At 43.4% G+C, this 17,105-nt stretch overlaps 1 protein-coding gene across 4 annotated transcripts in view; it reads left to right on the forward strand.

Annotated features, from left to right (window-relative positions):
• Positions 1–17,105, forward strand: part of UPF1 (UPF1 RNA helicase and ATPase) — a 44,830-nt gene that overhangs the window by 22,049 nt on the left and 5,676 nt on the right. For 2 of the 4 annotated variants that reach the window (XR_014028685.1, XM_081346117.1), the window contains exons 15-21: positions 128–341; positions 1,409–1,526; positions 2,293–2,449; positions 3,228–3,370; positions 6,394–6,568; positions 15,681–15,762; positions 16,142–16,354. Coding sequence is in view for 3 of the 4 variants with exons in the window: in XM_081346117.1 (XP_081202243.1) it covers positions 128–341; positions 1,409–1,526; positions 2,293–2,449; positions 3,228–3,370; positions 6,394–6,568; positions 15,681–15,762; positions 16,142–16,354 (1,102 nt within the window). In the remaining variant the exon portion in view is untranslated. The remainder of the gene's footprint in view (positions 1–127; positions 342–1,408; positions 1,527–2,292; positions 2,450–3,227; positions 3,371–6,393; positions 6,569–15,680; positions 15,763–16,141; positions 16,355–17,105) is intronic. The other 2 variants (XM_081346118.1, XM_081346119.1) reach the window with 2 other exon arrangements.

Here is a 17,105-nt window from a genome sequence, read left to right on the forward strand (position 1 = left end):
CGCTTGGGAACATGGACCATCCGAAGCTGCTTTTGGTCATTGCCTTTTGATTGCCAGCTGATATTCAGCATCGGGCGGGGGAGCAGGTGTGTGCGTTGCATTGACCAGATCTCTCTTGTCTTCTTAGTTGATCCTCGTGGGCGACCATTGCCAGCTGGGCCCCGTCGTAATGTGCAAGAAGGCCGCTAAAGCGGGTCTGTCGCAGTCCCTCTTTGAGCGACTGGTGGTGCTGGGCATTCGGCCCATCCGCCTGCAAGTCCAGTACCGCATGCACCCAGCCCTGAGTGCTTTTCCCTCCAACATCTTTTATGAAGGGTCCCTCCAGAATGGTGTCACTGCAGGTAAATGGGGCTTGGATATATGTGCAGAGGGGATTTAGATTCCGGGGAATTTTGGCGTATCGGGCAGTCCTTAGCGTCCAAGAAGCATCTCTTGTCAGTTGTATTGACCAGCGTTTCTCAGCTGTGCGGGAAATGTTAAGAGGGATGGACACCAGCTGCCTGCAATTAGTGCAGGTTCGCATCCCACCAGGCTCAAGGTTGACTCAGCCTTCCAGCCTTCCGAGGTAGGTAAAATGAGGACCCAGATTGTTGGGGGCAATAAGCTGACTTTGTAATAATGCCACTTGGGAGGGGGGGGGGCGAAAGCCCTAATAAGTAGGCATATACATAGAATGAAGGCTACTGCTAAGCACATTTGATTTGTGCTTCTTAGATTGTAAGCCGCCCTGAGTCTTTGGAGAAGGGCGGGATATAAATGGGATTTAAAAAAAAATAGTTACCCAACGACACTCACAACCGGTAAACATAAACATTACCGATGTTTGAAAGCAATTCACCACAATTTTATATTTGGGCTATTGTTATTTAATCCTATTTTAATCTTAATTTTATCTTAATTTTTGTACTGTTTTAACTGTTTTTAACCTTGCCCTGTAAACCGCCCTGAGTCCTTCGGGAATAGGGCGGTATAGAAATCTAATTAATAATAATTTTTTATTTATTTTTATTTTATTTTAATTCCATTTATATCCCGCCCTTCTCCGAAGACTCAGGGCGGCTTACAAGCTTAGCAGTAGCCTTCATTCTATGTATATGCCTGCTTATTAGGGCTTTCACACACACACACACCCCCAAGCGGCATTATTACAAAGTCAGCAATAATAATAATAATAATAATAATAATAATATTGGCTGGGGAATGCTGGGAGTTGAAGTTCATCCTCTTAAAAGTTTCCCCCAGAGTTGAGAAGCACAGTGATTGACTTTGGGACACGGTTGATTATTGGGGGGGGGGGGGGTTGCTGCCGAGGTGCCTCTTTGAGATTGAAAAACCTCCATTTTAATCAGCTAAAATAGGGTTCACTGAAGACCTTTATACTGACGAATGAGTCTCATCTTTCCTGCAGCAGACCGTGTCAAGAAGGGGTTTGACTTCCAGTGGCCTCAGCCAGATAAGCCCATGTTTTTCTACGTGACCCAAGGGCAAGAAGAAATTGCAAGTTCTGGCACTTCTTATTTGAACAGGTAAAAAAAAGAAAGATCAGTGGCAACCGATACCTGAGAAAGAAGGGGGAGGTTCAGTTGATTTTTTCTGTAGGCCCAGTGAGGCATCTCTCCTTTTAAACTTTATACGGTCCCTTTATCCAAAAACAGGAGAATGTGATTAAATCTGTAAATAAAGATTAACATTATTTGGTCTCGTGGTTAAGGTGCTAGATTAGTCAATCAAAGTTCTAGTTCCGCCTTAGCCATGAAAGCTGGCTGGGTGACTTTGAGCCAATCACTAAGAGACTGTGCGTTCTAGCCGCGCCTTAGCCGTGAAAGCTGGCTGGGTGACTTTGGGCCAATCACCAGGAGACTGTGAGTTCTAGTCCCGCCTTAGCCGTGAAAGCTGATTGGGTGACGTTGGGCCAGTCACCAAGAGACTGTGAGTTCTAGTCCCGCCTTAGCCGTGAAAGCTGATTGGGTGACTTTGGGCCAATCATCAGGAGAATGTGAGTTTTAGTCCCACTTTAGGCATGAAAGTCAATGACTTTGGGCCTATTCCTCTCTCTTATTCCACCTTACGTCACAGGGTGGTTTTGGGGAAAATAGGAGGAAAGCATGTTAGATATGTCCACCACCTTGAGTTACTTATAAAGTGAGGGAAAATGTAATAAGTAAAATCTTGTCCCTTGCTCATTTTAATATTTGGGAAAATGCTTTGCATATTTGAATAAACATACAAACTTTATACGAGCTTAGATAAGAAGAAATTGAGTGTACCCTTCTTTCCTCTCCTGCCTTACAGAACAGAGGCAGCCAATGTGGAGAAAATAACCACGAAGCTACTAAAGGCTGGTGCAAAGCCAGATCAGATTGGTATCATCACACCCTACGAGGGCCAGCGTTCATACTTGGTGCAGTACATGCAGTTTAGTGGGTCTTTGCATACCAAGCTTTATCAGGTATACAGTTGAACCTTTTTTCTTTCTTGATCCTTCATGTTCCCAGGTTTGCAGAAACCCTGTTGGTCTTCGCATCCGTTTCAAAGTATTTCTACTGTATTTACAAATATTTTACTTGAAGTGGCATAGTTAGGAACTTCCAGAAAAAGAAACTTGTCGTAGTTTAACTTCCAACCTAGAGAAGACAGCTACTGAAGTCTGTAATTTTTTATTTGCTTTGGAGAAAGGATTGTGACGTATGGCTTGTAATTTCATCTAGTGCAGGGGTGTCAAACTCAATTTCATTGAGGGCCGCATCAGCATTGCAATTGCCCTCAAGAGGCCAGGTAGGTATGGCCAGGGTGGGCGTGGCTAGAGTGCGTATGGCCTACTGGGTGGGCATGGCCAGCTCTACATCATTCGCATCAAGGCTGCCCATGGGGGCCTGGGCAGGAGTGGGACAGATCTGAGGGTCTCTGGCAGGAGGAGGGTCTCTGGGCCAGGGCCAAGGCAGTGGGGGCCATTCCCTCACTGTTTCCAGGATGGCTTCACGGGCCGCATGAAACCACTTCGCAGGCCGGATCCGGCCCCCGTGTTTGACATGTCTGATCTAGTGAGAGAAAACCTGCCCCTCCCCTCCATTTCGGGTTTGTTTATTGAAATAAAACATTTTGCAATGTGTGGGTGCGCTAACTCCCCCCCCCCCGTCCCCAAAGGACAAAACGGGATTCCGTTGTGTCTTGAAATACTGAAATTTGCTTTAAGAAGTCTTTCTCTCTTCCCTCCCCCCCCCTTACAGGAAGTTGAAATTGCTAGTGTTGATGCTTTCCAAGGTCGAGAAAAGGACTTCATTATCCTCTCCTGTGTTAGAGCCAATGAACATCAAGGTATTGGCTTCCTGAACGACCCCCGGCGTCTCAATGTGGCTCTGACCAGAGCAAGGTATTGGACTTTCCAGAATGATACGGGATAGAACCTCTGCTTTCAGAATCGCCTCATTGCGCATTTGGGGTGGAGTCAGAGCCTTCACTGGCTCAGACAGCTATTAACTGTACTTGTACTGCTGGTTTAAAAAAGCGCTAGGGAATTTTTTTTGTTTTTTGTTTTTTTTTTTTGAAACTTCAAACGTATTATTTATTTCATTTGATAATTCGTTTTAAATACATCGTTTAACTAAGAAATACCGAGGCATTTGCAGAATCAAAGATGAAAAGATAAAGATGTGTGATGTTTCTTTGGTTTTCTCCGATGTTTATGGGCCAATGTATAAGAAAAGCTTGTGATTTTTACTTGCCAAATTTATTTGGCCACCCATCTCGCAATTCAAGGCAGCTCTTGAGTGGCTTACAACAAGATAAAAACACACAAACGTTTGACAATTACAAATATAAAAACTGATTAAAATGACAAAAAAAAATTTAAATGAAGTGTTTGGAGGTGAGAGGTAGGGGTACCTTTTTCTATATGTTAGAAGTCTGGGTTGGGATGGCAGATGTGTATTTTTGTAAGTAAATGGTGCCGTGTTGATTGTTGAGAACCTGAATGATTTGAACCCAGTATCAGATTATATGAAAATTAATGCATCTTAGGCCACAAGATTTGAAAAGTTGTATGCATGACGGTTCTTAGTTTCCCAAGAACTGGACATACCAGTAGTATAGAAGACAACCGTATAAAATAAGTTCATTGTAGCACACATCTTTCCTAAAAATAGGCTGTTGCCCTGAGCTAATTCCATCCTTCTACACTTTGCAAGACGATGCAGCCAGGTAAATAAGTCGTAATGGTTAGTCCTTTTAACAAATACATCTGGTCCTCAACTTAAAATCATTGGTTCAATGACCTTTCAAAGTTTTGATGGTACTGAGTAAGTGGTGGCTATCACTGGTCCTTGGAATTCTAGCCATCCCAGGACATCCTTTGGTCACTTGATAATGATCTGGGTGCTTGGCAGCTGTCTTGCACTTAAGAGCAGTTGCAATGCCCTGTAACCACATGTTCGCCATTTGCAATCTTTCCTGCTGGCTTCCCCGTAAAGTCATTGGGAAAGCCAGCAGGGCAGGTTACCAAGTAAATCTCCCCCAACCGTGTATCCTTCCCCAGCCCCTCCATGCTCACGCTGGCCTTTGCACAGTTCCTTGGGCTTCCTGGTGCACCCTCCTTGACCCTGACCCTCACCTGCCTCTGCCTCATGTGACCCCATACACCCTCCTTGATCCTTGCCACACCTCCCTCACATACTCTCCTCAACCTTCGCTGTGCCTTCTACGCACACTCCCTCCCCCTCCCAGCAGCAGCCACTTAACTTGCCAGGTGGCTTGCTTGTAAACTACATTGGACTTGCAACTTCTTGCCGGCTTCCCCACTGACTTAGGTGTGGGAATCTGGCGGGAAGCTGCCTTGTCTAATGACTGAGGGATTCAGATAACAACGGCAACAGAGGCTGCAGGGATTTCCATTACTAAGCGATGGCGGTCACGCTTTACGACTGCATTCCCTAGCAATGAGAATTCTGGTCCCCGTGACTGTCAAAAAATGAGAACTACTACTATAGAAGTCTTACAAATTTGTAAAGTAGTGTACAACCTTTGCCTCCCTCTGAATTCCTTACACTTAAATGGATAAGGTGCGACCTCAGCATAGTTGCTCCTCTTAGAGGCTGCCAAGCTCCAGGTAGGAATGGCCACAATGTGCTGCTTACTGTGGTTTGTGGACCTCACATTTGGCTGATAACCCTCTTGCTTGCCTGTAACAATTTTAAGCTCCCAGACATCACTTCCTGCTTCCTTGTTTGCTTGCTGTCTTCTCTTCCACCTTTTCTTTGACACACACACACATTTGTAGGCTTAGAGCCTGGGTGGAGTGGGGTTGCGTATGGACATTGGCATGTTCCTAAAAAAATCAGAGTGCGTGGCTGGTTCCAAACTGCTGGAATAGTGGCACGATGCATTTAAGTAAACACTGTAATTTGGGGAATGAACGAACAAGCCCATTTCCCCTAAAGTTTATGGGCTGTAAACTTTGACTGGTCCTTGGGAGAAGGAATAAGCTAAGCCTATCCTTGGGGAACTTTTTTGCCTTGTTGCAGCTGCTTTTCCCAAGCGCAGAAGCAACCTCAGCTGTTTCCCCTAGACGGGAAAAACAGAAAAATAAGTTGAATGGAGTACTTAAGATTTGTGAGTTAAAACAAGATGAAAGACAGGGAGTCCTTGACTTACGATGGCAATTGAACCCCATATTTATGTTGCTAAGCAAGATAAGTGAGTTTTGCTCCATTTTACAACCTTTCTTGTTAAGTAATACACTGCTGTTGTTAAGTTAGTCCCGTGATGGTTAAGTGAACTTGGCTTCCCCATTGATTGTGGCTTGTCAGAAGGTTGCAAAAGGTGATTGCATGACCCCGGGACGCTGCAGCCGTCATAAATATGAGCCAGTTGTCAAGCATCCAGATTTTGATCACGTGTATGGGGATGTTGCAAGTTGTAATTATGAAAAACGGTCGTAAGTTGCTTTTGTGTGTGTGTGTGTGTGTGCCGTTGTAACTTTGAATGGTCGCTAAATGAACGGTTGTAAATCGAGGACAACCTGTAATGTTAATAAATCTGAATAAGTCTCAATTGAATATACAAAGAAAATAGTACGAGAGGCATATAAAAATAACAGAATCAAAGTACATACTAAAACTAGCAGAAACAATACAGCCATTAAATTAAAAACAGCTTGGGTGATATTTCTGGAAGGCCAAGAAAGGACACTAATGTGGACACTGTGAAGGCATTTTCCATTCACCACACATCAAAGGGTTTTCTCTGGAGTCATCAGCTGCCTGACTTCAAAGAAATACCAAGGGCAATTGATTCAAGAGTGCGTCATCCTTGCAGCGATATTAATAACAAGTAGCTTGAAGTAGGAATGAGTTGGTGAGCAAGTAACCCTTCATAGTGTCTTACTGTTGTCTTTTTTAGATACGGGGTCATTATTGTTGGGAATCCAAAGGCCCTCTCCAAGCAACCTCTCTGGAATCACCTCCTGAATTACTACAAGGAGCAAAAGGTCCTGGTGGAGGGACCATTGAACAATCTCCGTGAGAGCCTGATGCAGTTCAGTAAGCCTAGAAAACTGGTCAACACTATCAACCCGGTAAGCTCCATGCAAAGCAGTCTTCTCTTTTGGGGCTTACGCCAAAAAAAAAAAATTAGCAACAGGGGTTTTGGTCCCAGTTGTGTTTGTAAGTCGAGGACTACCCGTTTTATTCTAGAGGCCCTTTACGATAAAGAATAAACTGCCGTAAGAACTGAATTTGGAGAAAGCGACTAAGAGCCTTGGTGGAGCAGTGGGCTAATGCCTCCTTAAGTAACACCAGCTGCCTGCCATTAGTGCAGGTTCGCATCCCACCAGGCTCAAGGTTGACTCAGCCTTCCATCCTTCCCAGGTAGGTAAAATGAGGACCCAGATTGTTGGGGGCAATAAGCTGACTTTGTAATAATGCCGCTTGGGTGTGTGTGTGAAAGCCCTAATAAGCAGGCATATACATAGAATGAAGGCTACTGCTAAGCTTGTAAGCCGCCCTGAGTCTTCGGAGAAGGGCAGGATATAAATGGAATTAAAAATAATAATAATAAGAGTAGGACAATATTATCTCTGTATTTATTTTTCCTGTGTGGTGAATTTATTACAAGAGGTAGGGTTGAAAAAGGTGATAGCTAGAATCAGAGTAGGAGTTCATACGCAGCTGATGGACGATCCCACTGGATTGAAAGTGAGGAATGCATATGAACTCATTATGAAAGTAAACACTGGAAGGTGAACATCTGGAATCAGGTTAAATGTTAAGGCAAAAATAATTTCAACCGGTAGTCTTTCTGATTGTAAAACTGAGAGCAAACAAGTCAAAGTGACGTAGGCTTATTTTTTTTAGGCTTAAGAATATAGGTAGTCCTCATTTACTGACCACTGTTGGGACTGACAACTGTCACTAAGTTGCTTGTCTTAAAATGAAAAGTCATGTGACCGTGCCTGACTTAGGACAGCAGTTCTGGCTGTGGTCATTAAGAGAATCACCTGTGATCATTAAGTACAATGTCCCATGAATACGAATTGTGACTTCTAACTGGCTTCACCTTTGACTTTGGCTGTTGAAGGCAACCTGTGAAGATCACAAATGGCCATCCATTTGTAAATACCGGTATGTCCTGGTTGCCAAGTGACTGAATCGCCATCTTGTAACCACAGGAAAGCTGTGATAGCTGTAACTTTAAGGAGGACCGGTCCTAAGTCTTTTTTCAGCGCTGTTGTGATTTTGAACAGTCACTGAATGAGTGGTCAGAAAGTGAGGGCTACCTGTTTATAAAAGTTGGAAAGTATGCTGGAGAAATAAGGGAAAGGTGATAATAAATAAGATTATTAAAGAGTGATAATATTTCAGTGACAAAAAAATAGAATAAGTAATCCTCCTTCCAGTAATAGCATATAGTTGTGAAAATGGGGGTGGGGATTTCTACATTGTTCTACATTGGGGTTTTTGCTTAGTGACCCAGAGTCGCTAAGAGTGAGTGGGAAGCTGTGCAAATTTTCTAAATAAATAACAATCAAACCCTGAGGGGAAAAAAAGCGGGAAGAGAGAGATCAAGAATACTGAGTCGATAGAATCGCCAGGCGTTAGGCTCAAAGCGAGGGAGTCTCTACCTTTGCTAAAAGTACCATGGACTGCAAGTCACTGAGCCCCAGATCAAATGTGAAGGACGATGCCTCTCTTGTGGTGGTGTCTTTAGACCAGGGGTCTTCAAACCTGGCAACTTTTAAGACTTGTGGAATGAGGAATTCTGGGAAGTTGAAATCCACAAGTCTTAAAAGTTGCCAACTTTGAAGACCCCCTGCCTTAGACCATGCAATTAACGAACAAAACTCACACACACTCCTCCAGTGTCAAGCGACAGGAGAGCAGTCGAACGTAAAACGCAGCCAAAATCCCTCCAGAGCCACGTGCAGATTTGTGTATTTTGAAATGCACCCTGAAGCTCTGTTCCTACAAGATACACGAGGCCGTACAGAGGAGGGGTACAGACAACCTAAGGCTCACCAGCAGTACTGCGCCGACGGCATTTGCTTTTGTACCACCTCACTGGTGCTAGACGTAAGCATGAGCATGTTTCATAATCTTCTGCGTGCCCAAAGCAGGATCTAGGCATGTGACCCGGCAACCCTCCAAAGCTTATCAAGTCTGCTGACCGTTATCCCTCCCTATTAATCCACGTGAGGCGCGCAGTGCTACAAAGAAAAGGTCCTGCTCAGTGCTTTTTTTGTAAAAGGAAAAGGTGCCGGAACTCACACATGTCATACAACCCGCCTTGCCTATCCTACAAGGTTCCATCCCAAAAAGGTCCCGGAACTCCGTTCTGAGCGTTCTATGAGAAAAAAAGCCCTGGTCCTGCTAGAACTCTGAAGATGGACGCTCAAGGCCCGGGCAGCATGGGTTGTCACCTCCTCTTCCCTTCCCAGTCAAACGGAAAGGGAATGTTTGCAAATGAATGACTGGCGCTAGGCAGCTGAGAAAAGAGGGTTTGCCCCAACACTGGCAACTTTTAAGAGGCATGGGCTTCATTTCCCAGAATTCCCCGGTGTTAAAAGATGCCAAATTTGGGGGGAAACCTGCAGTAGACGTTGGGTTACATCGCACAAATCAAAACTGATCACCTTGAAGCCCAGCGAACTTGATTGAGAAGATCTTAAAACTAGCTGGTCTGGCTTGAAGATGAAAGTCTTGAAATAAGGAACTCGGATAAAACTTGTGCAGGTTAGAAAGAAGCTCTTTTAACGAGGCTTACTAAAATTTAGCTTTGAACGATGGAAATTGCTTATGAGTTAGAGAGCTGATAGATTGAATTCCCCCAGTGGAATCTAGCAGTTAAGAAATAGAAAGGCAGAATTGGAATGTGTGTTAAAATAACCGGTCTTGCCCAGAAATCTAAGTAAATAGGGGTAAAGAGAACATCTGGGCTACAACAAGAAGCAAATATAAGCCAGTCTGCTCTTAATATTATTATTATTATTATTTATTAAATTTTTATACCGCCCTTTTCCCGAAGGACTCAGGGCGGTGTACAGGGCAATAAATATCAAAATATAAATACAAAAGTTAAAAAGAGTTAAAAAGAATTAAATAATTATGCCCAATATAATACAATAATAAAACTGTGTTAAAACTAAATCCAACCCCAAACCCATCAGACCAGGCCAGATTGTTCAAATAAATAAGTTTTTAAATCGCGCCGGAAGGAGCGAAGGTCTTACACGCACTATATACTAAGGAGAGGTGCTAGGTAGCGTTCTCCAATTTTTAAAAAGATTAAAAAGTACAGATTTTTTTCAAACAAACATGAATAGCAGTGAGGAAGAGGTCAAGTGGATAAAGGTACTCTGGATCAGATTCTAACTTAATTAGAAGACTTGGCTGAAATAAAAAAATATACGAAGAGTGGGGGAAAAAACACCATTTAATATATATTAAGGATTGTTAAAGCTGCCCATAATCAGTTGCAAGATTTCATGACATGAAACAAGCAGGGAAAAGACTCAGCTTGGGACGGAGACCCTATAAAAGAACATAATTTACACAGTGATGATGATTCCAATGGGTGGGGGAAGGGAAGACACCTGAAAGTGCAAATGTGGTTATGCAAAAAGCTTTGTGAAGGTCTCACAGAGAAGGCTGCTGATGCAGGAAGAATAGAAGGACAGGTTACCAGCAAGATTGCTTACCTGAAAGAGTCAACATTGTTTCAAGTAAGCTAAAAATCAGAATTGGCTGAGATTGCCAAAAGGTGCCAAGGACAACCTAAAGAGATTTTTGAGATATGTTTAAGCTGCTGACAATACTCAACCACTACAAGCAATTACAAAAAGCAAGATCAAGGACTAGAATTGAACATTGGATGGAAAGAAACAGGCCATGTTTGTTTTCTTCGAATAAGTTTAAATTTCCAGGCTTGGGTGATTTGTATTCTAAGGCAGTGTTTCTCAACCTTAGTTAGCTATTTTAAGATATCTGGACTTCAACTCCCAGAATTCTGGCTGGGGAGTTGAGAAACATTGTTCTAGGGCAGGGGTGTCAAACTCAATTTCATTGAGGGCCGCATCAGCATTGCGGTTGCCCTCAGGGGGCTGGGTGGGTATGGCCAGGGTGGGCATGGCCTACTGGGTGGGCATGGCTAGAGTGCGTATGACCTACTGGGTGGGCGTGGCCAGCTCTACATCGTTCGCATCAAGGGTGCCTATGGGGGCCTGGGCAGGAGTGGGACAGATCTGAGGGTCTCTGGCAGAAGGAGGGTCTCTGGGCCAGGGCCAAGGCAGTGGGGGCCGTTCCCTCACTGTTTCCAGGATGGCTTCGCAGGCCACATGAAACCACTTCACAGTCCGGATCTGGCCCCCGGGCCTTGTGTTTGACATGTCTGTTCTAGGGCATTCTAACCCAGTGGGATATTTTAAAATCAAGGAAATTAAAGCCAACATTACCATACAGAAACCCTACTTTTGAAAGAGAAAACTCTCATAATTACTTAAGCAGGGAGTTAAAATTATACTTTTTTTAATCCAAGAAACATTTTACAAGAAATAGAATATATGTACCTCAAGATTAAACTGTGGAGTGTTGGGGAGGTGTAATTTTCTCCTTAGTAATTCCTTGATTAGGAGACTACTATCTTCTTCTTGATCACTCAACGCAGTGTAGCACAACAAACACAAGGTATGAAAAGGATGACACGACAATACATCAAACACCTCAGAAATAACCAACAGACTGTTACAAACAGATGGCATCACCGTAGCATGCAAACCAACAAAAGCCCTTGAAAACATCTTCAGTAAATCAAAAGAAGCAGTAGCCCAAGAAGAAGAAAAAAAAGGGATCATCTGCATCATACATTGTGAGGACTGTAACAATTGCTATCTAAGACAGACCAGCAGAGTGCAGTCAGTAGATTGGGCAAAAATTCCACACAGATTCAACCGTAGTTTCAACTGGGAAATTATGAACATCTTGAATAGCTAAATACAAAAATGCTAGGAAGTTCAGGAAGTTTGGCATTCAGACAAATCATTAGACTTTGTTGTTGTTGTTGTTGTTAGTTGCGAAGTCGTGTCCGACCCATTGCGACCCTATGGACAATGTTCCTCCAGGCTTTCCTGTCCTCTACCATCTTCTGGAGTCCATTTAAGCTCACGCCTACTGCTTCAGTGACTCCATCCAGCCACCTCATTCTCTGTCGTCCCCTTCTTCTATTGCCCTCAATCTTTCCCAGCATTAGGCTCTTCTCCAGTGAGTCCTTCCTCCTCATTAGGTGACCAAAGTATTTGAGTTTTAGCTTCAGGATCTGGCCTTCTAAAGAGCAGTCAGGGTTGATCTCCTCTAGGACTGACCGGTTTGATCGCCTTGCAGTCCAAGGGACTCGCAGGAGTCTTCTCCAGCACCAGAGTTCAAAGGCCTCAATTCTTTTGCGCTCAGCCTTTCTTATGGTCCAACTTTCACTGCCATACATTGCAACTGGGAAGACCATAGCCTTGACTATACGCACTTTTGTTGACAGGGTGATGTCTCTGCTTTTTAGTGTGCTGTCTAGATTTGCCATGGCTTTCCTCCCGAGGAGCAAGCGTCTTTTAATTTCTTGACTACAGTCCCCATCTGCAGTGATCTTGGAGCCCAGGAAAATAAAATCTGTCACTACCTCCATTTCTTCCCCATCTATTTGCCAGGAATTGAGAGGGCCGGATGCCATGATCTTGGTTTTCTTAATGTTTAGTTTCAACCCAACTTTTGCACTCTCCTTCTTCACTCGCAACAAGAGACTCTTCAGTTCCTCTTCACTTTCTGCCATTAGAGTGGTATCATCTGCATATCTTAGGTTGTTGATATTTCTTCCAGCAATCTTAATTCCAACTTTTGATTCATCTAGCCCTGCCTTTCTCATGATGTGCTCTGCATATAAGTTAAATAGGCAAGGCGACAGTATACAGCCTTGCCGGACTCCTTTCCCAATTTTGAACCAATCAGTGGTTCCGTGTCCAGTTCTCACTGTTGCTTCTTGGCCCGCATATAGGTTTCTCAAGAGACAAATAAGATGTTCTGGTACTCCCATCTCTTTAAGAACTTGCCACAGTTTGTTATGATCCACACAATCAAAGGCTTTAGCATAGTCAATGAAGCAGAAGTAGATGTTTTTCTGGAACTCTCTAGCTTTCTCCATGATCCAGCGTATGTTGGCTATTTGATCTCTAGTTCCTCTGCCTCTTCGAAATCCTGCCTGTACTTCTGGTAGTTCTCTATCCACATACTGCTGGAGTCTAGCTTGTAGGATTTTAAGCATAACTTTACTAGCATGAGAAATGAGTGCAATGGTGCGATAGTTTGAACATTCTTTGGCACTGCCTTTCTTTGGAATTGGAATGTAAACTGATCTTTTCCAATCCTGTGGCCACTGTTGAGTTTTCCAAATTTGCTGGCAAATTGAGTGTAGCACTTTTACTGCATCGTCTTTTAAGATTTTGAATAGCTCAGCTGGAATACTGTCACCTCCACTAGCTTTGTTGTTGCTCAGCTTTTCTAAGGCCCACTTCACTTCACATTCTAGGATGTCTGGCTCGAGGTCAGTGACCACCTCATTGTGATTATCAGGGACATTAAGCTCATTCTTGTATAGTTCTTCTGTGTAATTTTGCCATCTCTTCTTAATCTCTTCTGCCTCTGTTAGGTCCCTGCCATTTTGGTCCTTTATCATGCCCATTTTTGCATTGAACGTTCCCTTCATCTCCCCAATTTTCTTGAAAAGATCTCTGGTCCTCCCTATTCTATTGTTTTCTTCTATTTCTTTGCACTGTTCATTTAAGAAGGCATTCTTATCTCTTCTAGCTATTCTCTGGAATTCTGCATTCAATTGGGCGTATCTTTCTTTTTCTCTCTTGCCTTTTGCTTCCCTCCTTTCCTCAGCTATTTGCAAAGCTTCCTCAGACAGCCATTTTGCTTTCTTGCATTTCTTTTTCTTTGGGATGGTTTTGGTTGCTACCTCTTGTACAATGTCGCGAACCTCTGTCCATAGTTCTTCAGGCATCCTGTCTATCAGATCTAATTCCTTAAATCTATTTGTCACCTCTACTGTATATTCAATGGGGATATGATTTAATTCATACCTGATTGGCCTGGTGCTTTTCCCTACTTTCTTCAGTTTAAGCCTAAACTTTGCAACGAGAAGCTCATGGTCTGAGCCACAGTCAGCTCCTGGTCTTGTTTTTACTGACTGTATAGAGCTTCTCCATCTTTGGCTGCAGAGCATATAGTCAATCTGATTTCTGTGTTGACCGTCTGGTGATGTCCATGTGTAGAGCCGTCTCTTGGGTTGTTGGAAAAGAGTGTTTGCTATGACCATCGTATTCTCTTGACAAAATTCTATCAGCCTGTGCCCTGCTTCATTTTGTACTCCAAGGCCAAACTTGCCTGTTATTCCGCTTATCTTTTGGCTTACTACTTTAGCATTCCAATCCCCCATGATGATAAGGACATCATTTTTTGGTGTTAGTTCTATAAGGTGCTGTAGGGCTTCATAGAACCGGTCAATTTCATCCTCTTCAGCACTGGTGGTTGGAGCATAGACTTGGACTACTGTGATATTGAATGGTTTGCCTTGGATTCGAACTGAGATCATTCTGTCATTTTGAGGATTGTATCCCAGTATTGCTTTTCCTACTCTTTTATTGACTATGAAGGCTACTCCATTTCTTCTGAGGGATTCTTGCCCGCAGTAGTATACCTGATGGTCACCTGAATTAAATTCACCCATTCCTGTCCATTTTAGTTCGCTGATACCTAAGATGTCGATGTTCAGTCTTGTCATCTCTTGTTTGACCACGTCCAGCTTGCCTTGATTCATGGATCTTACATTCCAGGTTCCTATGGAGAAAAAATCTTTACAGCATCGGACTTTCCTTTCACCACCAGACATATCCACAGCTGAGCGTCCTTTCGGCTTTGGCCCAGTCGCTTCATTCTTTCTGGCGCTACTAGTACTAGCCCTCTGCTCTTCCCCAGTAGCATATTGGACGCCTTCCGACCTGAGGGGCTCATCTTCCAGCGTCATATCGTTTTGCCTTTTGGTACTGTCCATAGGGTTTTCATGGCAAAGATACTGGAGTGGGTTGCCATTTCCTTCTCCAGTGGATCACGTTTTGTCAGAACTCTCTGCTATGACCTGTCCGTCTTGGGTGGCCCTGCACGGCATAGCTCATAGCTTCATTGAATTACGCAAGCCCCTTCGCCACGACAAGGCAGTAATCCATGAAGGGGAATCATTAGACTACACAGAGATAAATAACATTTACATGCTATTCAAAAGAGACAATTAAAAAAAACAACCAAGAATGAAACAAAAATACCAGAATACATCCTGTCCATCAGGGAATACCCAGATAATCTGGGATTAACACCAGAAAAGCAATCAAGCAAAAAAACTGTACTTTAATGAAGGAACTACCAGGGAGAAAGTCACATCCCCACCAACATTGGCAGGACAAGCTACCGTATGTAAACAGGGAGTGAATTTACTAGCACTGATGATGCCATCTAGTCCAGCGTTTCCCAACCTTAGGAACTTGAAGATGCGTGGACTTCAACTCCCAGAATTCCCCAGCCAGCTATGCTGGCTGGGGAATTCTGGGAGTTGAAGTCCACGCATCTTCAAGTTCCTAAGGTTGGGAAACGCTGATCTAGTCGGCTAATGAAACATTTGCAAAAAAAAAAAAAAACCCAAGCTCAGAGAGCATCAAGGACTCCACATATTCACACAGATGAATTCGGGCTCGGTGGCTTGGAAGAGCACCTTCCATTTCTGTTATACGCTAAGTTGCCGTACAATCAGTACATTGGTTAACAAGTAAACATCTGCCTTAAGCTGATTCAGATCATGAGTCATCTTGCACAAAGCAGCAGGATGCATTTCCCATGTATCTTTACTAGCAAAATTCTAGCCCTTTGCAGAGCTGGGAGGCAAGCTGTATAGGCAAGCAGTACATTGTAAATGTGTTCAGCAGTCCTGTAACGAAAGTTGTGTTTGTTTGTTTGTTTCTCTATTAGGCTTATATGCCGCCCATCTCACCTAGAGGCAAGAAGTTAGTCTTCTGTCAGTAGCTATCCCAGATGTTTGTAACAGAGCAAAAATAGTTCTCATTTCTTCTTCTTCATACATTTTAACTTTGCATTCTGTTTTAGGGAGCCCGGTTTATGACAACGGCTATGTATGATGCCCGTGAAGCTATTATCCCTGGATCAGTTTATGATCGCAGCAGCCAAGGTAAGAGGTTTTAGCACTTTCTGTAATCCAGATAAGTGATACGTTGGCTCCTGAGCAAAAAAAAAAAAAAAAAAAAAAGCTAAATTCCTAAACTAGCCACAGCCTGCCTTACGTTGTTGTGGTTGTTAATTGTTCTGATTTGTTTGGGTTTGTTTTTTTTAGCGAGGTTGCTTGCAAAGAGCAACTCACCTTTGCCAGGGGATTCGGGGGGGGGGGATACATGCCATGGATTTTCCATGTGCCATTCCAAATCAAAACCTCGGAGGCAAACAGTCCCTTATCCCATTTTGCGCCAGGAGAAAAGGACCTGGGTAAAGGAAACATAATCGCAGTAGCTATCTTATCTTAAAACCGCTCAACTTTCTCCCCATGTTCTTAGGCCGGCCATCCAACATGTATTTCCAAACACACGATCAGATCGGGATGATCAGTGCTGGGCCCAGCCACGTCACCACCATGAACATTCCTATCCCCTTCAACTTGGTGATGCCGCCCATGCCTCCACCAGGGTACTTCGGACAGGCCAATGGACCGGCTGCAGGTGGGATGTTTGCAGGTGCAAATCATTTTGCTATGTGGCCACTAAGAAAAGGTGTGCAGGGTGGGAGGGGAATGAGGGGGTGGGGAGGGGGAAAAAAAGGATTGCAATTTGCAGCCTCTGGCAGATGTCATTAAAAAGTAGAATGTCTCTAGGCTGGTGTCTGTTCATCTTCTCCAGTATGCATGTGTATATTGGATCAATTGACTGGATTTTTTTTTAATTCCACTTCAATCTGTGAACACTTGGCAGTATGCGAATCCAAAAATTAAATACGAAACAGAAATATAAGAAAAGACAAAACACCATAAAATGAGGTCTCCAGCCTTGTCAAGTTTAATGGCTGGCTGGGGAACTCTGGGAACCAAAGTTCACAAGTCTTAAAAGTTGCCAACGTTGGATACCCCTTCCATAAATCACTGAAGGGCGTCGCAACTCCCAATTCCCTCCAAGACGTAGTAGAACAATATGACATGTATGAAATAAAATATATCGTCAATGAAAGAGGTTTACTCCAAAATTGCACCATGCTCCATCAGCAGGCCCTTGTAAATGAGGCAGACTCTTAAATTTCTGGGCATGTGACTTGTTCTGATCTTCCTTACTTTCACAGCCAGAAAGCAACTCCTTTTATGTATTTGTCAAACAGCGGATAAGATTATCGTTGACAATTAGCCTTGAAATTGCCGTATTGGGGAGGGAGGTTAACAGTAGCATATTCTACTTAAGATCTTTGTATGTAACTTTGTTAAGGAGGAAAGGTAGATTTCTAGTTGGGAGTTTCTAGCACAAGGATGGGCAATTA

Source organism: Vipera berus, assembly GCF_964194415.1.
Source record: "Vipera berus genome assembly, chromosome: 1".
NCBI lineage: Eukaryota > Metazoa > Chordata > Lepidosauria > Squamata > Viperidae > Vipera > Vipera berus.